The following is a 22,879-nucleotide window of genomic DNA, read 5'->3' on the forward strand; positions in this document are numbered from 1 at the left end:
CGAAGCGGAAGGCTTTTAATTATAGTTGTCTGAAAATTATTTTATTTAACTCCCAGCAAAATGTTTTTAATACCAAAAGAATGTCGTTCTTAAAAGACTTAAAATTTAAACGAAGGAGGGAAGAGAACAGGCTCCTCCGCTTCAACAGTTTTCTGGCAACAATTCGTGAGGGAAGCGCTCGGCCAGGGAAGCAGCGGGAGAAGGGAGGGAAGCGGCACGGGACCAGCTGAACGAAGGCAGCGGCAAAAGCTCCGCCTCCCCTCAGGAGGGCAGGGAGCGGGAAGCGGAAGTGGCGGCGCTGTGAGCGCGCGCGCGCGGCCGTGTCTGCCTGCCTGCCTCTTCGCGAGGGAAACGACGCGACTAAGAGGTGCTTGTATCCATCAGGTAACTCTTAGCAAATCATCCGCGGGAGAAGGGACGTCTCTGGCAGGCGGCGGAAGGGGCTGGGAGAGACGGCTTTTCCAGGGCTCCGTCTCCACGCTCTGGAAAATGCCGGCACCGGGCAGCGGCCCTCCCGCCCCGTTCCCTTTGGGCCCAATGTGCTTGCTAGCAGCGGGCGGGACAATGGGGGGAGGGGAGTTCGGCCGCTTTGCTGCCGTTGAGCGGGCGCTCTCGGCTTCTTCCGGTTTGGGGGGTTTGAAAGGAAGCGGTTTGAAGACGGAGCCGGTGTGGATTCCTAGACCGACTGCCGCTCTAGGGAGCGTCATCGGCTCCATCTTAGTTTCCGCGCTCCTTCCTCGCCTCAAGAAGAGCGAGAATCCAAATCGGGGACTGAGCACGAAACATGAGGGCTGGCGTGTGTGTGCGTGGCGGAGATCGGGAGTCTGTTCGACCCGATTGTCATGTAGAGGGGGGTGAGGAGAAGCCGGGCACGCGGGGGCAAGAGGGAGCAGTAAGTGAAGGGGCAACTCGGGCCTCCCGGGGGTTATTTACTATGGCACGTAGAGAAGAAACGGGGCTTGAATTGACGCCATGTGTTTTGTCTGGCACTGCTTTCTATACCTTTACCAGCAACCTAAACACACAAGCACACAAACAGCAGTCAATGGAGTTGAGTGGCAGATAAAATTTATCCTGCTGAACTGAGCGTTGGAGACCTGGTAAAACTGCGGGCATAACCGGTTCAAAACTGACAACAGTGGATCCTTGCAGCTCTCCGTATTCCTGTCTTGATGTTTGTTTTTATTTACTGCCTACAGCACATTCCCATGTGAAGATCTGTATGTGTACTGCATAAGAGCTGCTTAATTTGCCTTATGAATGTGTGATGCCTGAGTTAAAAGGTATGTGTGCTTGGTTGGTCACAAAGGCCAGAATGTGATATTTTGATGTGGGGCCTTGTTTTTTTAAAGAATGCTAAAAAGTAGGTAGAGTATAACTGCTTTTCATAAATTCCAGATAAGACCGGAATTTGATTTTTAAAAGTAACATTGTCAGAGCAAGGGTTGCTAGTAGATGCTTCAGCTGCTTCATTTCTGTAAATTAGGCTGCTATTAGAGGCAACAGAAGCAAGGCCAGTAATAAAGGTGACAGTCCTAGATGTTAAGCTAGCTGACCGGTCAGCCATCAGACTTCAGAGCTTTTGTTCCTGATCCTGAATGTGCAGTGGGCACATTTTCTTAGCAGTGTGGGAAAATATGCTTTGTGCTTGTTTAGAGATGTTATTTTCTTTATTACTGTTTCACCTGTTCAGATGTGAGCCCTGATCTTGGGAAATAAGTTCTGGTTTAAATTATGTCTTGTGCACCACAGTAGTGGAAAAGCTAGCATGTTTGGTTGCATCTTAGAGACGTGAATTCATATCCCTTTTCAGACATGGTTATAGTGTTGGATCGGGCAAGTTGCTTTTTCTCAGTTTTCTCTCTGTACCAGCCTATCTTACAAGGGTGTTGGGGAAACAGATTATAGGTGGTATTCAACCCTAGTCCTACTCAGAGTAGACCTATTAAAGTTAAGAGACATAACTAAGTTAGGTTTATTAATTTCAGTGGTTCTACTCTGAATAGGACTTAGTCAGTGAATGCAACTCTATATGCTCTTACTACTGTCCCAGAACCTGGAGGATGCTGTCCTCTTTGCTGCTGCTGCATTATGACATCATCAGCTACACAGAGGAGCTGCAGCCTGCCTCCTTTCAAACATAGCTTCATCGACTGGCATTCCAAAAGGACTAGGGCATAGATCAGGAAGTACTGGTTTGTGGTGGGATAGTTTAGCAAGTGAGGGAATTATAATTATGAGTTATTATAAGTAAACATGAATTCATGCTGCTTGAATGTTTTGAAAAGTGGGTGGTACAGACTAAATTATCAAGCCAGGGTATATGACTGTGGTTCCTTTGTAACCATCCTCCTATGGAACGGAGGGGGAAAGTTCCAGTAAGTGGGTGGGTTATTTATTTTTAAATTTATATCCTGTCTTTCTGTATATAGCTCCCACAGTGGCTAACATCTGTAATAAACAACAATTTTAAAGTCAATAGCTTATTAGCCATGTTAGTATGTTGCAACAAAAATAATGAGTACTATGGCACCTTAAAGATTTATTGTGGCACTGAGAGTTAGAGCAAGTGAGAGATGTGATACATGTGTGCCTTGAAATGCAAGAAGTGCAGCCTGTCCTACTTCTGTGCTGAACTCAAATGGTACAGTGATCATTCACAACTGTTAATAACACATTCTTCCTTGATTTGCTATGCCAGTATAGCTGCTGTGTTGGGAGATAAAATATTGGCCTTGATTAAGCTCTAAAGAAATAGAATCAAACTTGCTGATAAATTGCTGAACTAGCGGTTAATCAGCAAATTAGATTCTATTTCTTTAAGACTTAATCAGCTTTGTTACCATCAATTGCTGCTGTTTTGAATGGTGAATGGTTATATATATTTGAATTTAATATTTCGTGGCCTGCCACTGTTAATAGTGATACTCAGCTGTGACTTCCTGCTTGCACAGTTGGGGCTTCCTCTCCATCCCCCTTCAGACCCCCATGTTCCCCAAAAATCTTCTGCAGAGGATTGGGGGACTCTTCAGAGCAATTGGGAGAGCACAAGGGGATTCAGGGGAAGTCCCATTGCAGCCATTTGTATGACATTCTTTCCCCCATATATCCATATTGATCAACTGAGGATATGCTGTAACTTATAACTGATCAACTTCTTACTGTTAGGGTGCTCTTGAGGCACCAGGAGCAGGGCCAGTAAAAAAAAATAGAATTCCTAAGCTTTGATAGACTTGGACAATTTTTGAGGCTTCACAAACAAGGTTTATGAAATCTCAAATAGCAGTCTGTAAGAGATCTTTATGCAGCTGATGAAGTGGGCTTTTAAATCCACCAAAGATTGTCCCACAATAAGATGCTATGAAACTTTGTTTTAGTGGGAAGGTTTTAATCTTAGTAGCAGTTGGTATTTCATTTCCTTCGTATCTGGTAAGCGGGGAAGATGTAAGTAAATATGTGGTGTGTATAAAGAATTCAGTCTTTAAAAATAATGAAAAATATTCAAATCTCTCCCTGCACCATAGGTTGGCCAGACTATTTTCATCCCTTCTGCAGCCTCAAAATCCTACAGAAAGTGGGTGGTTTGCCTACATTGAGAAGTTTTCATTTTCATATTGGTCAGCCATCTTTAGTTTCAAAAGTACCAAATGGCTGAATCTTTGAATTTATTTTAAAGTTACACTGAAACTCTTAATGAACTATTTAGTTGCCATTTCTTGTACGACTCTTCTATTGAAGTGTTGGTGGCTGTGTAGGCCTGACAGAGAAAGAGACAGACAGACAACTGGATGATACCTTTATATTCGTAAAATATATATTTTTTATGGATTAAATGTTTTACAATTATAGGAATCTGATTACTCTTTTTTGCCTGATTACTCTCTTTTGCCACCTAGTTTACTGTGACCCTAAGGCATGACATAATAAAGCAGGTAATACAACTTAGCTTTTAAAAATTCTTTCGTTGTCAATTACAAGTCACTGGATTATTGTCTAATATCTGGTAAATACAGACTGCTTTTTGTATGTTGCTTGAAAAAGATCTGAAGCATAGCTAATTACAGTTTTGTTTGTTTAACCCAGTAGTGCTGTAAAATGGCTAAGAGAGTGGCGGAGAAGGAGCTGACTGACAGGAACTGGGATCAAGAAGAAGAAACGGAGGAGGTAAAGAAAGCTAGATGTTTTTATTAGCAATAAAATTGAAGTAGTTGCAAACAAAATCAATAGAAAGATCTCAGAAATATAAATTATTGTATTTTTTTACTATGTTGGTAATGTATGGGTGGCTAAATATAAAAGCCTTAACAGGTTACACCAGGTCACAGCTGGTTCTCCCTTGTAACTCACATAGATCCATGGGCAACAATTAATTACATTCCTATAGCTGGTATCTTTAGTTTTTATATGCAGCATCTGTGTTGCCTGTGCGTAGAAGTTGTAGTGTCAAGATTTAGTTTTCTGTAGTGAAAATCAAGACTGTTTGGTATCCTTTTTTGGTATCTTTTCTGGTTTTGGGGGATTTCAACCTGCATGCCGAGGCGGCTCTCATTGAAGCCCCTCGGGATTTCATGGAAACCATGACTTCCTGGGAACTGCACCTTAGTAATTTTGGGCCCACCCATGTAGCTGGTCATGCTCTCGACCTTGTATTTGTCTCGGGAGGGGGAGGTAGTGCTCTGAAAATGGGGATTATTTCTTCAGACCCCGTGTCATGGTCAGATCACTATTTGGTGAAAATGGACCTCCTATTGCCGCACACCCTCCGCAGGGGACAGGGACCTATTAGGATGGTCCACCCCAGATGCCTGATGGAACCAGTAGGATTCCTGAGTGCGCTGGGAGATTTGCAGCTGACTGAAGACCGCCCGGTCGAAACCCTGGTGACAGAGTGGAACAGGGAGATCTCCGGGGCAATGGACCGGGTGGCCCCGAAACGTCCTCTCCCGCTGAATAGAGCTCAAACCGCGCCATGGTATACACCACAGTTGTGGGGTTTGAGGCAGGAGGTGAGACGACTAGAACACCGGTGGCGGAAATCTCGCTCAGAAGACGATCGGACACGGGTTAGAGCAGCAATAGCGGCCTACCAAGTGGCAACAAAGGCAGCAAAGAGGGGTTTCTTTGCTGCCTCTATTGCATCTGCAGAATGTTGTTCCAGGTGGTCCGAAGCCTGGTCGGTCCAGTTGCGCAGGAACCCTTGGAGCACTCTAAAGCCTCCTGTGACGCATTTGCGAAACATTTTGCTGATAAAATCGATCATCTGAAGAGTTCGATTCTGTACGGCGTGGATACAGGAAGCAGGCCAGAGACGATCAGTTGCGATCCGGTCCGGTGGGATCGGTTTCAGCCTCTTCCCTCAGAGGAAATGGACAAGGTGCTCTCTACTATACGGTGCGGGACCACAATACCTTGCGGAACGCCTCTTCCGATATGAACCGGCCCGTGCACTACGTTCTGCTACGAAGGCCCTCCTCCGGGTTCCAACTCACAGGGAGGCCCGGAGGGTGATGACAAGATCTAGGGCCTTCTCAGTGGTGGCCCCCGAACTATGGAACAGTCTCCCCGAGGAAGTACGCCTGGCGCCGACTCTGCTCTCCTTCCGGCGCCAGGTCAAAACCTTCCTATTCTCTGAAGCATTTTAAGTTACACTGATTTAATTTTAAAAATGTTTATTGTATTGGATTGTTGATTGTATTTTAGTATTATTTTGTTATTCATTGTATTTTTAAGCTATTTTATGTTCACCGCCCAGAGAGCTATTGCTAGTCGGGCGGTATATAAATTTAATAAATAATAATAATAATAATAATAATAATACTGTGAGACCGACCACCTGTTTGTTTGATCCTTGCCCCACATGGCTCATTGTGAGCTGTAAAGAGAGACTGAGGGATCAAGGCGGTGGTAAATGCCTCCTTGGAAGAGGGGGCACTGCCATCTGCCCTCAAGGAGGCGGTAATAAAGCCCATCTTAAAAAAGCCCTCCCTGGATCCCCAAGATTTGAATAACTTCCACCCAGTCTCCAATTTACCATTTTTGGGCAAGGTGATCGAACGCGTGGTGGCCAAACAGCTACAGACACACTTGGAGGAAGCAGATTATTTAGATCCATTCCAATCGGGCTTCAGGACTGGATATGGAACTAAAACAGCCTTGGTCGCTCTAGTGGATGATTTGAGGAGGGCGTTGGATAGGGGTGAATACTCATTCCTCGTCCTCCTGGATCTCTCTGCGGCTTTTGATACCGTCGACCACGGTATCCTTTTGGATCGCCTGGAGAGAATGGGAATTGGGGGCACTGTGCTAAAGTGGTTCTGATCCTATCTCTCTGATAGGCACCAACGAGTAGCATTGGGGGAGGAGGTTTCAGACCTTTGGCCTCTTAATTGTGGTGTGCCACAGGGCTCTATCCTCTCTCCCATGCTATTTAACATCTATGTAAAGCCGCTGGGGGCTATCATCAGGAGATTTGGGCTGCAGTGCCACCAATATGCGGATGACACTCAGCTCTATCTCTCATTTAAGTCCTCACCGGAGTTGGCTGTAGAGACTATTTCCAAGTGCGTGGAGTCCGTAAGTGAATGGATGGGAGGTAACAGGCTGAAACTGAACCCTGACAAGACCGAGGTACTGCTGGTGGGAGACAAGAGAAGATTAGGAGATATTGACCTGGTGCTGAATGGGGTTAGTTTGCCCCTGAAGGACCAGGTTCGCAGCCTCGGGGTCATTCTTGACTCCCAGCTGTCCATGGAGGCTCAGGTATCAGCAGTGAGCCGGGCAGCTTGGTATCAATTACATCTGATACAGAGGCTGCGACCCTATCTTCCGGTTCATCTGCTCCTGCGGGTGGTGCATACCCTGGTCTCCTCTCGCTTAGACTACTGTAATGCGCTCTACGCTGGGCTACCCTTGAAGACGGTCCGGAAATTACAACTGGTACAGAATGCGGCGGCACGGTTGATTAAGAATAGCCGTCGGCGGGATCACATCACCCCAGTGCTTGAAGATCTGCACTGGCTACCAGTTGTTTACCGAGCCCAATTCATGGTGTTGGTGTTAACCTTTAAAGCCCTGCACGGTTTCGGTCCAGTGTATCTAAAGGAGCGCCTCCAGCATCACCAAGTATGCCGCCTGACGAGATCAGCCTCTCAAGACCTTCTCTCGGTCCCACCACTTAGAACAGCTAGACTGGTGCGGACCAGAGAGAGGGCATTCTCGGTTGTGGCCCCCACCCTCTGGAACTCTCTGCCATATGACCTACGCCATGTCCCTTCCTTGGTAGGCTTCCGCCAAGGACTAAAAACATGGCTGTTTCAGCGGGCATACAGAATCACTAGTTAATTTTAATTCTATAGTGTACAGATGTGGGTAAATTGAATATGTTATGATTGTATTTATATGTGTATTTTAAATTTAATTATGTATGCCGCCTAGAGTGGCTGTTTATTCAGCCAGATAGGCGGCCTAAAAATAAAATTTTATTTTATTATTATTATTATAAATGGTCTTTCTGGTTCTAGGCTTTTCAGTAATGGCTTCTCTCATGGCTATAATTAAGTATTTGATCAGCCAAAATAGTTTGCTGTATAGATTAAGCATCATTTAACCTTTTCAGAACTTTGCAATTTGAATATACTTTTTGAAATTATTTAAAATGTCAATAACTAGAATCATTTCTAGTCCTGCTGATCAGCTGCTAGTTTTATTGGATTGGAAAACTTTCAATTTCATCCCGGAGACCATAGGTGTAATCTAGTGCCATTGAAACCAATGCAGGTTTTTGCCTTGGACTCACTAGGTATGGATTATATCATATGTTATATTAGTAACATAATAACTTCATGAATGCATTCTGTTTTGTCTGTGAGTTATCTTAGGCAGTGGTGTGGGTTTTCTAGAAAAAGTTTTTGATGCATGTTTTGACTTGCTTTGTAAACTGCAAAGAAGTGTTTCATGCTACTTTTACTTGGTATATTATTTCTCAAAAATTTCCCAATAGCCCAGAGTAGTTGAAATGAAAAAAAGATTAAAAAAACACAATGTGGTTTGAATGTTATATTCAAACAGAAACCTGTTAAGTAGATTGACATAAATATTTCTGTTACAAAAAATATTTTACGTGTTGGTCGGCACTGCTTTAGAAATGTTTCTTGACAAAGCCGTGTATGCATACTCTAAATATTTTTGAAACAGTGAAGTGATGAAGCTTATATCCCCAAACAGTTCGGAAGTAGTTATTGTAAAATTATTAAAATTGAATGTGCACTGTCTGTTTACTTACTATAGAATGTTGAACCTTAATAGTGAATGCATATTGTATTTTGAAATTAGAGCTTTGTAATGAAATGGAATCCAGAAACGTGATTGTGTGCAAGTGGAAAGCCCCTTTGTACTATGTTGAATCCTGTTCTGGATTCCTAGAGCCTTCAGGAACAGTTTTCCCAGGGTGGATGTTAGGTGGGGAGTGAAGGGCTATAATAAGACTTGAGTTTTGTCCAAAATACTTAAAAAAAAGAAAAGAAAACTTTTACCTTGCTTGTTCTAAGAATCTAACATTTTTTGCAGGTGGGAACTTTCTTAGTGGCCAGCGAAGAGGTTTTGAAGAACAGAGCAATTAAGAAGGCAAAACGTAGAAATGTGGGGTTTGAGGTACATAAGTGTACTAATTTTGTAATAAGCACTCTAATTCTTGGTCAGACTACTTGTATTGCCTAAAAATACACAGGTACTCAATGCTTACATAACAGATGCTATAAATAAGGATGGAGAAGTTCAACCAGCTATATAATTGAAATAGCCAAGGTAGTTTGACCCAAGATAACATTTCCTGTTTGAAGTGACTTGCACCTAGGAAATTCACAGTGTTGAAATGGCCCCAAAGGAGAGCAGAATGTTAAAACAGTTTGGGGAAGGCAAGAGCAACGGGATACTTTTCATATTTCTTTCATCATCTTTTTTCTAGGAGCCAGATAGGGTGACAGACCTCCTCCTTGTCTTCTGCAGCAACCTGGTTGCCATGCCCCATTTTTTTAAGTGCTTGCTTGGATTTTGCATCCCTGGTAAATGTTTGTTGATCTCTCCATCCCTGCTTTGTTCCACTGCTCAAACACAACACAATCTTTTTGAAAATTGGGTTTCCTTTTAAAACAATAACAAAATAATAATGCTAAACTACTTGCCGGTCTGCGGCTTTTACTTACCTCAGAGTCATAGTCTTCTAAGCAGATCTTCACAAATTTATTCTATTTTATTGAAAAACCAGAAGTAACAAGCCACTTATTGATACAGTTACAGATATTGTAATCATCCTGTTTGTCCTTTAAAAGTGATGTTATTGATTGAGTGCATTACATATGGCAGCATTCTCATGTTACAGTAAGCCAAACTGACTTACGGGAACCTCACAAATTGACGGGCTCCTGGAGAGGAGCTTGCAGCCGGTTTGCTCCTCCCTGGTCTTTTTACTGCCACACTGAGCTAAACTAATGTTGGATTAGAGTGTCATCTAAAACTGGACTTGTAGTTGAGCTCCCTTCTCACTAACCACAAGCTGTAGCAAAGAAAAACCTTGGTTACAGCTCATTGTTAGCAAGGAGAGAGCTTAAACTCGAACTCAGGTTCAGACAACACACCAAGCCAAACTTTGCTTTGTTACTATGTGTGTTACTATTGATGGGTCTCTATGGAGAGGTGAGGAAACCATTCATCTGGCTCAGGAATAAGTAATCTGCATTCTGAGCCATCAGCTTTTGTCCACATAGCCTTGTTTTAGTTGTAAGATGGCATTTACCTTGAGATAGTGTTCTGTGAAACTTAATGTCTTGATGGATCAACATGCTGTGGGCTGGTTCACATATATATTTCTTCCGTACCCAAGAGTTAATGACTCTGCATCAAATGTCTGGAGTATCTTAACTGAAAAGTTGAAGTTGATGTTGGGTGATTGGAACATTCAGTATGTAGTACTTTTCCAGTGATGTCTTATTCATACATACATTTAGTCACTTGCTGAACATGTGTGTGAAAACTAGTCCTAAGAGAGCCCGCTTATAATATGTCCTCTAGAAGATATGTCTTGGATAAGGGAGGTAAAGATTTTGTGTGAATGTACATTAACATAATCATGCAGATGGGACTCTGTGAATGCGCTGAGCTGTAAAGTGAGATGCCTTATTTACATTCTCTTTCAGTCTGAGAGCGGAGGAGCTTTTAAAGGTTTTAAAGGTTTCGTTTTATCTTCTGGAGGAGGTGGATTTTCTGGCTTCGGCAATGGCACTGGAACTAAGTCTTTAGGAGGACTATCCAATGGCAGCAGTAGCAGTTCAAATAGTTCATCGTTCGCCAACTTAAAGACAGCTGCTAAAACACAGACTACATTTAGTAAGTTCACTAGTAAATTTGTACTTGGTAGAAATGGTTTTCAAATCTCTTCAGTTGATACTTGTAAAAATGTCTTTAATTATGAAAAGGGGAGACAAAATGCTTGTTTAAGTATGAGTCACAGGAAGCTCTCACATCAACAAGCATGTAAATAGTGGCAATCCAGTTGACATTGTGTACTTAGACTGTAAAAAAGCTTTGGACAAAGTACCTCACCAAAGATTTCTGAGTAATCTTAGCAGTCGCAAATAAGAGGAAAGGTCCTTTTGTGGATCAGTAACTAGTTAAGAATCAGGAAGCCGAGAGTTGGAATAAATGGACATTTCTCCCAGTGGAGGTATATAGAAAGTGAGAGTCCCCCAAGGATCAATTTTGGGACCTCTGCTTTTTATCTTGTTCATAAATGATTTAGGGTTAGGGGTGAGCAGGGAAGTAGCCAAGTTTGCTGGTGATACCAAATTGTTCAGAGTGGTTAAAACATAAAACGACTGAAGAGCTCCAAAAGGGAATAATCAGTAAAATGGCCAATGAAATTCAACGTAAGGAAATGTAAAGTGATGTACATTGGGGCAAAAAATACAAATTTCCTATATACACTCATGGGACTGAACTGGCTGTGCCTGACCAGGAACGAGACCTTAGAGTCACTGTGAGTAGATCATTGAAGATGTCAACCAAGTCTGTGGAAATTGTGAAAAAGGTGAATTCCATGTTAGAGATCATTTGGAAAGGATTTGAAATAAAATTGCCAATATAACTCCATTATACAAATCTATGGTGCAACCACACTTGGCATACTGTGTGCAGTTCTGTCACCTCGCCTCAAAAAGGATATTGCAGAACTGGAAAAAGTTCAGAAAAGTGCAATCAAAACAATCAAGGGGATGGAGCAACTCTTCTGTGATGAAAAGGTACAGTATTTGAGGTTTTCTAGTTTAGGGGGAAAGCAAATAAGAGGGGCCATGATACAGGTGTATGATGGTCACCAACTTGGATGGCTTTAAAAGAGAATTGGACAGATTCATAGAAAATAAGAATAAGTTCTGTTGTAAGCAGTATACCTTTGAATACCAGTTGCTGGGAATCACAAGTGGGGAGAATTCTGTTGCACTCAGATCCTGCTTGCGTACTTCCCATGGGCATCTGGTTGGCCACAGTGAGAACAGAGTGCTGGACTAGATGGGCCTTTGGCTATTCTTACATTGAGGGGAAAACTACATAGCTAGACAGCTTTGAGATTTTGCATGTTAAGCGGTATATAAATTAAATAAAATACATAGCTCATGGCAAAGCACATGCCTTGTAATTCAGGATCAATCTCCAGTACTTCCAGTTAAATGATCTTAGGCAGCAGGATTGTGAAATGCCAGTACTGAAATGTTGAGAGCTATTATGGTTTAGAAATATATTTTTAAAAGGTATTTGCTATTATAATCTATTTTTGTCCAGTCTGGTTCCCTCAGCAGTGGTGACTGTGGAGGTCAATACCTGGCCCCAAATATCAGTGAGTGAATAGAGCGAAGGTACTGCATTCCAGTATCAGGTTCAGATTTATGTATGCAGTCATTGTCAGTATGGTTAAGTTATTATATAGCGAATATCTCATTGGCTTTTTAAATAAGTAATTGGGGTAAGAGAAGGCTACAACATTCCACAATAATTTCAATTTTATGTTCCAGGTTTTTTTCCACTGCCTACAAGCAATTTGAGCAAGAATTGGAATTTTGTAGTGTTGGGGATGTGTCTGTACCTGTGCTGCTCTTGATTAAGTTCATAGAATGTTCTTCTTTCTGATAGGTTCTGTGGTATCCAGTGGTGCAGTGAATAATACTGTGATTGAGAAAAAGCCCGTAAGTGTGGAAGCAAATGGTGAGAGCCAGCAGCCATTGTCCTCCGGATTCATTCAGAACAAAGCATGCAGCCCTGATGTTTATCATAAACAGTTAGCTGCTCTAAATTGTTCAGTGCGTGACTGGATAGTAAAACATGTAAATGCCAATCCACTCTGTGACCTGACGCCGATCTTCCGAGACTATGAGAAATATTTAGCTGAGATAGAACAACATGGAATCAGTAGTGACAGCAGCTCTGAAAGTGACAGTAATAAGGCAGCTGGAACTCAACCAGCCTCTGCATTTGGAAGTCCCAATTTTCAGCAAAGTTCAGCGTTCTTCTTTAATAGCAACAAATCTGAGGATACATCAGGAAAGAAACCAGAATTGGAAAAGAAAACAGAACCAAAACTAGGGTCTATGTCAACTGTCTCATTTACATTTAGCAAGAGTGTTGACAGCTCTGGTCTGAATTCTGGTGCATTGCCTAGTTTCTCATTCTCTCCTGGAAGTGCAAGTTTATTTGGAAAAGATCCAAACCAGGGCAAGGTTGTTCCTTCATTTTCCAGCAAAGCGTTAGATACTCAGGCAGAAAGTGGAGGCCATGAAGATAAAGGTAAACATTTATTGTTTTAGAAGTTGAGAAATGGGGTTCAATCCACATTTCCATCGAAATCTGGTGAGGTTCCTGTTGATATTATGCTGGATTGTATTGCCAGAATCGTCTTCTCATGCCAGAGGACTCGGGGGTGGAGTGTCAATGATGACTACAAAGAACAACTGGCTACCTGGGCTAGCTAAAACTTAGGCACTCCTGTTTTAGCACTGACTGGCTTTGAACAGAGTTTGGCTCTTCACCAGCAAGCTGCCCTGCTTTCTTCTTCGAAACTTCCATAAGTTTTTTTATAGGTGAAATCATTAAAAGCCTTGCTGTGGTTTCTCTTGCATTTAAACAATCTTGCTATTGTCCACAGATCCGGGGGGGGGGAGGGACAAGGGCACCCCTCTGCCCTATCACATGATTATACCCCTTTTCTCAGTGTGAGACCAGAGCTATTGTGGAGTCCACAGTGCCTTGCAAAATAATCAGACCCCTGACCAATGCTCAGCACTGGACCACTGTAGGACATGCACCTTTTTGTTCTTGAGCCACTCCAATGTTGCTTTGGTCTTGTGCTTGGGAACATTGTCCTACTGAAAAGTGAATTTCCTCCCAAGCTTCAGTTTTTTAGTGGGCTGAAGCAGGTTATCTTGCAATATTTCCCTGTATTTTGCTCCATCCATTCTTCAATTTTTAACAAGATGCCCAGTCCCTGCTGATGAGAAGCATCCCCACAGTATGATGCTGCCACCACCATGCTTCACTGTAGGGGTGGTGTGTCTTGAGGCATAGCACTTTGACCTTTAGTCCAAAAGCTCTAGCTTGGTCTCATCGGACCACAAAACCTTTTCCCACATCACAGCTGGGGCACTCTCATGCTTTCTGGCAAACTCCAGAAGTGCTTTCAGATGGTACTTTTTGAATAACAGCTTGAATGAATGAATGAATGAAACTTTATTTTTACCCTGCCCTTTTTCCAGACTGGAACTCAGGGCGGCTTACAAATAAAACTACATGTAGTTAAAAACATACAAAAATATACAATTAAGGTACAATTAAACTATACGCAACCTTAAAACCATGGAACAGGCACTTAAAATACTAAAAAACAATTTAAAATAATACAAATAATAATATAAAACAATAAAACAAGCCTTGTAAAGCCCAATCCTAAACACCTATCTCAAAAGCCTGTCGGAATAAAAAAAAGTCTTTACTTGCCGACGGAAGGATGGCAAGAAGGGGGCTATTTGTGCCTCCCTAGGAAGGGAGTTCCAGAACCTTGGAGCAGCCACCGAAAAGGCCCTATCTCGCGTCCCCACCAATCGCGCTTGCGAGGGTGTTGGGACTGAGAGAAGGGCCTCTCCTGAGGATCTCAGGGCCCGGGCAGGCTCATACAGGGAGATACAGTCTGACAACTAGCCTGGACCTGGGCCGTATAGGGCTTTATAGGTCAAAACCAGCACTTTGAGTTGTGACTGGAAACAGACTGGCAGCCAGTGGAGCTGTTGTAACAAGGGAGTTGTATGGCCAGTGTTATGCAGAGCTCTTGATATTGTTGACTAGTGCACCATGACTCCACTCCCAGCCACTGAACTCTGTAGCTCCTTCAAAGTGATTGTTGGCTTCTCTGTGGCTTCTCTCACAAGTCTCCTTCTTGTTTCAGTGCTGAGTTTTGAGGGATGGCCTTTTCTTGGCAGTGCCTGGGTGGTGAGATGCAGCTTCCACTTCCTGATTATTGATCCACCTGTGCTCACTGGGATATCCAAACACTTGAATATTATTTTGTACCCTTTCCCTAATTTATGCATTTGTATTACATTATCTCACACTTCTGTAGAATGCTCTTTGGCCTTCATTTTCCTTCAGATCCACGGCCTGACCAATGATCCTTCAACAGTGGGGGTTTTATCCTGACAATGTGACAGCAACTTTAATAGTTCACAGGTGGAGGCCAATGGTAACATAATTGTGTCCTCGATAGGGCAGTTTCTTTCATCTGTGTAAACTGGAAGCTTCTACAGCAGGGGTTGAATACTTAAGCAAGCAACATGTTTCAGTTTTTTGTTTCTTACAAACATTTCCCATCATAAAACCAATGTCACCTTACAATAATTGATTTTACGTTTCAGTGTTTCAAAATAAAATATCATACAGAACAAAATTATGATGTACCATTTATAATTTAATAATATGAGAGCATTGGTCAGGGGTCTGATTACTTTTGCAAGGCACTTTATATCTGTCTTTAAAAAATCTGTTGTGTTCTTTACATTATGGCAAACAGAAAAGATAGGTTTTTACAGTTATTTTCTAGTAGATAAATGTAATCAAAAGTACTGAGACTTTATTAAGTAAAAATTGTGTTGTAGAAAGCTTATAAGCCATTTTAAACAAATGTTTAAGGCTTGTAAATTGTAGGAGTTGCAGTAGAACTAGGGTGGGAAATGCGTTAGTGTTAATCAGTGCAGATGAAAATTTATTCTAACATCTAGAACTTTACTACTTTCTCTCTAGTGCCTTGTTTGAAAAGTATTGAAAAACATATTCGATATTCCTACCAAATATTGTCAGACTGACAATCCACCTACTGTTTAAACATTAGCCTCTCTCACACATCATAAGAAGCCGAACTGTGGCATACCGTGAATGTACAAGTGTGCTGGTGCACAGGGAGAAAATCATGCTGCTTTGCTTCTCCCCCCCTCTTGCTGCTGCCACACTACCAGGAACTAAGCCAAGGCTTGGCTTGGTGTTGGTTCTGAAACCAGGCTCATGGTTTGTTTTTCCCCAAACAAGCCACAAGTGGTGAGCCAAGAACAAAGCTTAGTTTTAGCTCACAATTGTTTGGGGTAAGAGCCCAGGTTCATGCATAATACTAAGCGAAACCATGGTTTAGCTCCTGGGAGCATGGCAGTAGCAAGGGAAGATGCCATCCTGAGCTGCTGCCGGGAGAAAGGGCAAGATATAAATCAATCAAACATAAATAAATAAAGCAGCCGTGATTTTCCTCCTTGTGTACCAGGGATGTCTTGGTTAGCAGTAAGACAATTTGATGACTATTGAATCAGCCACAAGATGTGTCCATTTAGCCAAACATAAAACTTGCATGTAAAGCTACTTCTACCAAGATCTCAACAAAGTTTCAGCGCTGCAGTAATCCTACAAAACGTTTCACACATAATTTGGCTTACCATATGTGAACCTGGTCACTATATCTGACATTGAATATCCCCATTTTTTATACGTTGGAAGTTATGTATATACTGTAGTATCTTTCTTGTATCTGAAATGTATATTAAAAGAGAGAGTAAAGCTTCTTGCTACATGCATAGCCCTGGTTTGCATTCTTCCTACAGGGGGTGAAGAAGAGGACGAGGAGCCACCAAAAGTAATAGTTAATGAAATAAAGGAAGATGATGCCTTCTACTCAAAGAAGTGAGCTCTTTGATACGATTATATTACTGTGATTTTGCTCTTACTTTAAAGAGTTGGGTTTTGTTTTTTTCTTCGCTTGTATATGCAAGTGAAAATTCTTCCACAATTTGTGGTATATACAAGTACAGAGTCAATAAAAGCTCTTGCCTTAGCTACTGTGTACCTCTTCATACTACTAAGTTTCCTATCTTGACTGACAATTCCAGAGGATACAAATTGTACGTGATCCTTATTTTTGAATGGAGTGAAACATAGAACTGCTTAGTCAAACCTAATGGCCTGTGATCTTTTTTTCTATCAACGGCTGACTTTAAAGGTCAAAGGCAGTTTTCTGTTCAGCTTGGGGGCTGCTGTTTCTCAAAACAAATCTGAAGTCCCCTTGGCCATTACTTTCAGTATGCTTTTAAAGCATTCTAACAGATAATTTGATCATGGTCAAATGACTTTCTTTTTGGGAAGGACCACTGAGTATTAGTCTGGATAGTACCGACAAAAGTTTCAATGTTTAGTTTGTTTGTGTGCTATTTGGAGGCTTTTATTAACTTATCATTTACATGCATGTTGTGTGAAATATATCTTCAGCCTTTCTACGTGCATCCTATATTTATTTTTTCAGATGCAAAGTTTTCTACAAGAAAGATAGTGAATTTAAAGAAAAAGGAGTAGGAACGCTACACTTAAAATCTGCAGGAAATCAGAAGATTCAACTATTAGTGCGGGCAGATACAAATTTAGGTATGTTAACTTTTTATTTGAACTAGTAAAGTTTTCAGAAAACTTCCAAGTCACTGCAAAGTTGAAGACTTCTGGATCCCTGCACATAATGAAGATATTTATGATGATACTTCTTTGCTTTCACCCCTTCAGTTGTATAACCACTCTCACAGCACCCCAGAATTTTATGCACAAGTAAACAACATGCATGTCTTTCTTTAGTCGTCGTGATTTGTGTCCCAAGTAGGATGCCCTTCTCAGATGATGTATGTTTGGAATCTTGATGCAAACCAGCATTGATGGGCATTCTTGCCAATCTGGTTTTTCCATCATGTAGTACTTGGCCACTGGATCTCAAGAATTCGTATCTCTTTTTTAAATTGCTAAATGGAAACAGTCTGAACGTAATGCTTTTCACTGGAGACTTACCCTCTTTAGAATGGTAGCTTATGTGATGATAGAATGAGTGAGGGAATAATATGGGAGGGGTTAAGTCAGTAGCAGAGCACAAGCTCTCTCTAGATAAAAGAATATCTTGTAGCACGGCTGGGAATGCCCTGTGCCTGAGACCTTGCAGAATCACTGCAAGGTAGAATAGACTGTCGTTGGCTAGGTAGATCAGTAATCTAACTCTGAGAAGGTATCTTGATATCCTCCATGATACTTATAAATGTTTAAATTTTGTATTCATGTTGCTGTTTTCCCAAACCCCATTCTGTTGCAGGCAACATCTTGCTGAACATTTTGGTGCCCCCTAAGATGCCATGCACAAGAACAGGGAAAAACAATGTGCTTATTGTCTGTGTTCCAAATCCACCCATTGATGAAAAGAATGCTACAGTCCCTGTTCCTATGTTGATAAGAGTGAAAACAAGTGAAGATGCAGATGAATTGCACAGAGTCCTACTGGAGAAGAAGGAGATTTAAAATCTGGCCCATTAAAATTTACAGGGAAAACTTGCAAAACTGCTGCTGCTCATTTCCCCCGTTGACTTTATAGTAACTTTTAAAATCACTTCTCTAACATTCTAAGGACTGTTTAGGAACTCTGAAGAGTTTTGATGAGGGAAAGAAACTAAGATGGCCAATAAAAGCTTTAACTTAACACAAGAGTCAATTTTTCCTCCCTTCTAATTTGAAATATCTAATTCATGAACCACATTTGAATAAAACGTGGATATCAAAAAATTAAACATTTTTATTATACAGAACAAAAATGATGTACACTTGAATGGTGTAAAGTACTACACCAGAAATGGTGTAGGGAGAATATTGTGTGGCAGGAAGAAAGATTTGAGAAATTTGACCTTACATCCAAGATCATACTGAAATAAATCCCTCTCTTCAAGGTGAAACGGCTGCTCAGAGTATGTTGGAGGAACAAGTGTTTCAAACCAAACTGTATAATTTTGTTTTTGAGTAATACCACTGCTGGAGTACACTGAATTTTAAGATCGCATTTGAGGGTGGGGTTTATCAGGAAAATTGTTTGCAAGTTATCTGCAGAGTTCTTCTGAAAATAACTGCCCCTTTATGGTGCTTGTACGCCAGTTATACGGCTGTGTCTCCTGAGAGAGAGGTTTAGATCCCAAAGTTGACACTGTTATTTCTTCATTCCCTTGAGAAACAGTTGATGAGGAAGGTAGCGCGATTATATTTTTTCCAACCCAATCCTGTTACACCTTGAGCATCTTGTGTTCAGATAATTAAATAGGCTCTCTTCCACAGTCCTGTTTTCAGGCTTGAAAATTCTGTACAGACCTCATTAAGGGGGCTTGTGCAAGAGAGCTGTGAATTGTGCCCGTATTATTTGTGTGTGCATGTGTCCTTTCAATGGGATCATCAGTCAGACGTTGAATACTATGCTATTTAAATAGGTGTCTTACTAATGTAGTAGGATCTTCTAAAATCAGTCCAAAAATACTGATTGCCACAAGTTCTGAAACACTGAATCTTTAATGTATATTAATATCTTAAACTGGAAAGGAGCTGGGATGCTGTAGAAGAACCCATTTTCAATTTGAATTGGTGCCTTTTTGCATCAGGTGTAAGTGCTGAACCTCCTAAAAAGTCAGTGTAAGATTATTTCAAGAGCCTACCACCAGACATTGAAATATCTTAGGGTACAATCCAGTAAGAAGTTATCCTACACAAGTCCTGATGAAATAAATAAGTTCCCATTTATATTAGTGGAGTTTGTGCTAATGAAAATTTCACAGAGTTGTGCCCTTCATCATTCAGGAAATGCTAACTTGCATGTTAGTATTATAAATAAGAACATGCATATTGATTCCAGTTTACTATTAGAGGCTCAGGTTGAATGGCCAAGAGCTTCAGGAACGCTATATGCTCTTGTCTTTGAGAAATAGTGTCTTAAAAATTCTCAGTGAGTTCTGTTTTCTCCAAGTGTCTGGACCCTGTGGGGACAAATAGCCTGCTCTTTTTCTAGAAAGCAGATAGCCAGTTCCCACACACTTCTCTAACATGTTTTTTACATTGAGAGACTGTTAATATTACAGGTATATTGTGTATTACGCACTAGTCTGATTCCTAAAGCGCAACTATGTATAACAATTTTCCAATTACCAAATAGAATAAGAAACCATGTAGCAATTCATTGACATGCAATTTTTTCTTGTATATTTTGCTGTGTCTTATGTGATGCTGTTTCTGTAAGAAATCCAGCATGCACGTGTTGCTTTTTGAACTTAAAAGCAGAATGAATTAGTAGTTTTAACACTCATTAAATGTTTGCAAGAGCTGGTGTTGCTTGAAAGTGGTTGCAGTAGCAAGAAAGTGGTCAGCTACTTTTTTTTAGGAGCAAGCGTAAGATAGGATTGTTTTACATTGCTTCTGAGGAAGGCATTCCAGAAACTCATTGGGATTTTCTGCACTTTTGGAAAAATCTTTTGTGCTGTGTGCACCTTGACCAGCCTATGTGAATTGCAACAAGGTGCATCAAAAGCCTACCAAGCTCTCCTCTTCTTCATGCGTACCCTTGAAAAAAAACCTACATCAGCCTTCCCAAACCTGGTACCGTCCAGATTGTTGTACTACATCCCCCCAACAGCCCCAGCCAGTATAAGATGGATGGAGCTTATTGTAGTTCAGAACTTCTGGAGGGTGCCTGGTTGAGTAAGGCTGTCTTAGACATATAAACTTAATGTATAAACTAGTAGATTTTAAATCATAAATAAGAGTTTAATTTAGTAATTGGCCCATCACTTTGAGTAAAGTATTATAGGAATCACAATTTGAATTGCTAAGGGGATCAAAACTGACTTGCTAAGACAGAAGGGCACTGCTTCATTTTGATAGGGTTCAGATGTTACCCCTGCTGAAAGGTTGGATCTCATTTTGGTGATGGTTTTGCTGAATCTCAAAACAGGTTTAAAAGACTGTACAAAACTGGACAATCATTTTTCTTTTGCACAAAAATGTAGCTTTAAATAATTATATTTAAAAATCTTAATTGAAACAAGTCTGTTGATTTGTGCTGCATAATGAAGGGGCATTGTCTTAATTTTGCAGTCTAATCACGTCACCTTGTAGAGACAGTGTTTGTAGTCTGACAGTATTGCTGTAGGATTCTGTAGGATTAAGTGACTGCTGTTCTGTTGCCTGTTTGCAAGATTTCCAACTGAACTTACAAAATCACTTTTGCATTTTGACAGAAGTACAGAGCCTAAAGAGGTTCATCTACTGATTTACTAGGTATTGCTCTTTTGAAGGTGCACAGTCTTCTCAGAATAGCAAGATTCAATGCCTGGTCTCATTGAGGTGGTAACCTAGTGTGTCTGACCTATATCACTTTAGACTGCAGGTGGGGGTTTGCATGACTGAATGCATATTGGGTAGAATGGATGTAGGCTAGCCATTTCCATGACATCTAGTATTCTACATGGAAGGAATTGTTTTGTGGAAAAGAGCATTCATTCATGTGAGTTTCTGTTTGCAGTTCAGCCCTGGTGCAGGTTTACCACCACAGTAAAAACTAGGGCAAACCTCAACTTGCTTGGGGCAAGGACTATCTCTCTTTTTCAAATTCTCCAAAAGGTTTGTCATCCAAATTCTTTATAGTTTTTTTTTAATGAAGTAGAAGAGGAGGCGGGCAGAACATGTGTCTACTTGTGCTCAATCTGCAACAAGTAGTTTGTCAACTGAAAATATGTAGCTGCATACAATGAGCAATAACTATTGGGTCTTGCTCTGACTCCCTTTGCAACATCATGTCATCTGATGATTGTTCTGTCTAACACCTTATTTTTAGCAGAAGTTGCTAAACTGTATACCATAAATGTAACATTTGATATATTTCACAGTGCATGGAAATAATGTATTAAAAGCTTAATGAACAGCTGTCTGAACAATCAACACAAACCTTTCTTTCCACTTAACTGTCAACCTTTTGGTTTGTTCCCCCCTCCCCCATTGGACACTATCTGAAAGGATTAATGAGTATTGGTCTTGCCTTGTAGCATTGGTCACATGTCATTTGCTAGCTGTGGCGCTTTCTGAGGAAATGTACAAAAATCCATGGAAATGTGAATAAACAAATGGGAGATGTTAACTCTGTTTTGTATATGTTTGCAATTCTACCTGCCTTGACTTGTTGAGAGCCAGTGTGTTGTAGTGGTTAAGGTGTTGGACTACGACCTGGGAGACCAGGGTTTGAATCCCCACACAGCCATGAAGCTCACTGGGTGACCATGGGCTAGTCACTACCTCTCAGCCTCAGGAAGGCAATGGTAAACCCCCTCTGAATACAGCTTACCATGAAAACCCTATTCATAGGGTCACCATAAGTTGGAATTGACTTGAAGGCAGTCCATTTTGACTTGTTGGTAAAGATGGCAGGGCCAATACAGCTGATTAAACATCAAATAGAGAAGGGCCATAAATCGGTAGTAGACGATCTGCTTTGCATGCAGAAAGACCCACTTTCAGTCCCTAGCATCTGTCCAATTTTTTTTAAAAAATGGATAGCAGAGCTCTCTGTCTGAGGCCTTAGAAGCTACCAGTCTGAATAGTTAAATGTAGAGTATGATCTGACTTGGTCAAAGGCAGCTTTGTATGTTAAGTATCTCGGTGACATAACTTGAGAAATGGGCTAATGCTGCTGTGAGCAGAGCTGTAATGTGATCTGCTATGTGTGGCTGGGGCTGCTTGCATTCCTCTGGAGGTGCAGTGATGTAGCCAGTGGGAAATTGCAGTTCAATGGATGTGCGTTCTTGGGAGAGTCCTCTTGGGCACTTGTTTCCTATTTGAATGATGGCCTAGATGGTTAAAAGGTCTAGCTATCTTCCTTTGCAGAAAATGCTGCAGAAAGCTCAGGTGTGTTGTTGCCTTGACATTGAGGAATGTGGTGAACATTTCGGTAACCAAAGTATTTCAGCTTGTAAGACCCTTTCAAGGCAAATGTAATTTCTTGATGGGGGGGGGGGGTTTACACATTGCTTGGAATATAGAGGGATAGAAATGGTGGAATTGTTAAACCACCCTTTAGTGGTAGATAGATTTAATTAATACATCTTACAAGATATTAATGTTACTAATGGGAAATGATAAGCCCCCATGTCTCTAGCCACAGTGTGCAGTGGTGATCTGCTACATTCTGGTGTTGCATGGCTACAATGGGGGTTCACACTATGCAATGCAATTCAACAGTCTAATGCGCTGCTTTCATTCTTTAAAAAAAGGTTTCTGCCCTTAAAGGCTCTGAAGATGTGAAAAAGTTTAGATAATGGCCATTGAAGCTTATCTAGCCCTCCATTTCACATCTGGTGATTTCCAGGGGTCAGGAAAAAATGGGCCATTAAACTTGAGTAACATTATGTGTGTTTCAGAATCTTAACTTTTTTTAGCAATGTCCTTCCAATATCCTTGTCTAAAATAGTTGTGTCCACATGACAGC

General features: G+C 41.2%; 1 protein-coding gene across 6 annotated transcripts; it reads left to right on the forward strand.

Annotated features, from left to right (window-relative positions):
* Positions 1-208: 208 nt before the first annotated feature.
* NUP50 (nucleoporin 50) lies at positions 209-21,535 on the forward strand. Of its 6 annotated transcripts, XM_061582404.1 has the most exons (10): positions 209-384; positions 1,200-1,283; positions 3,897-3,932; positions 4,084-4,164; positions 8,566-8,649; positions 10,191-10,380; positions 12,178-12,828; positions 16,173-16,251; positions 16,868-16,986; positions 17,690-21,535. In XM_061582404.1, the coding sequence occupies exons 4-10, from the start codon at positions 4,096-4,098 to the stop codon at positions 17,890-17,892; spliced, it is 1,395 nt and encodes a 464-aa protein (XP_061438388.1). In that variant the 5' UTR covers positions 209-384; positions 1,200-1,283; positions 3,897-3,932; positions 4,084-4,095; the 3' UTR covers positions 17,893-21,535. The 6 variants fall into 6 exon arrangements, with proteins under 6 accessions (XP_061438388.1, XP_061438390.1, XP_061438387.1 ...); XM_061582403.1 differs by lacking the exon at positions 3,897-3,932 and having other exon boundaries at positions 210-384; positions 4,087-4,164; XM_061582402.1 differs by lacking the exon at positions 3,897-3,932 and having other exon boundaries at positions 211-384.
* Positions 21,536-22,879: the final 1,344 nt, after the last annotated feature.

The sequence above is a fragment of the Rhineura floridana genome, chromosome 8 (genome assembly GCF_030035675.1).
Source record: "Rhineura floridana isolate rRhiFlo1 chromosome 8, rRhiFlo1.hap2, whole genome shotgun sequence".
Taxonomy (NCBI): Eukaryota; Metazoa; Chordata; class Lepidosauria; order Squamata; family Rhineuridae; genus Rhineura; species Rhineura floridana.

Excerpts from the sequence above, each read along its gene's own strand:
- NUP50 (XM_061582404.1), top strand. The coding sequence starts at position 4,096 with ATGGCTAAGAGAGTGGCGGAGAAGGAGCTGACTGACAGGAACTGGGAT. Across the intron at positions 10,381-12,177 it reads TAAAACACAGACTACATTTA|GTTCTGTGGTATCCAGTGGT; the intron begins GTAAGTTCACTA and ends TCTTTCTGATAG. Across the intron at positions 16,987-17,689 it reads GCGGGCAGATACAAATTTAG|GCAACATCTTGCTGAACATT; the intron begins GTATGTTAACTT and ends ATTCTGTTGCAG.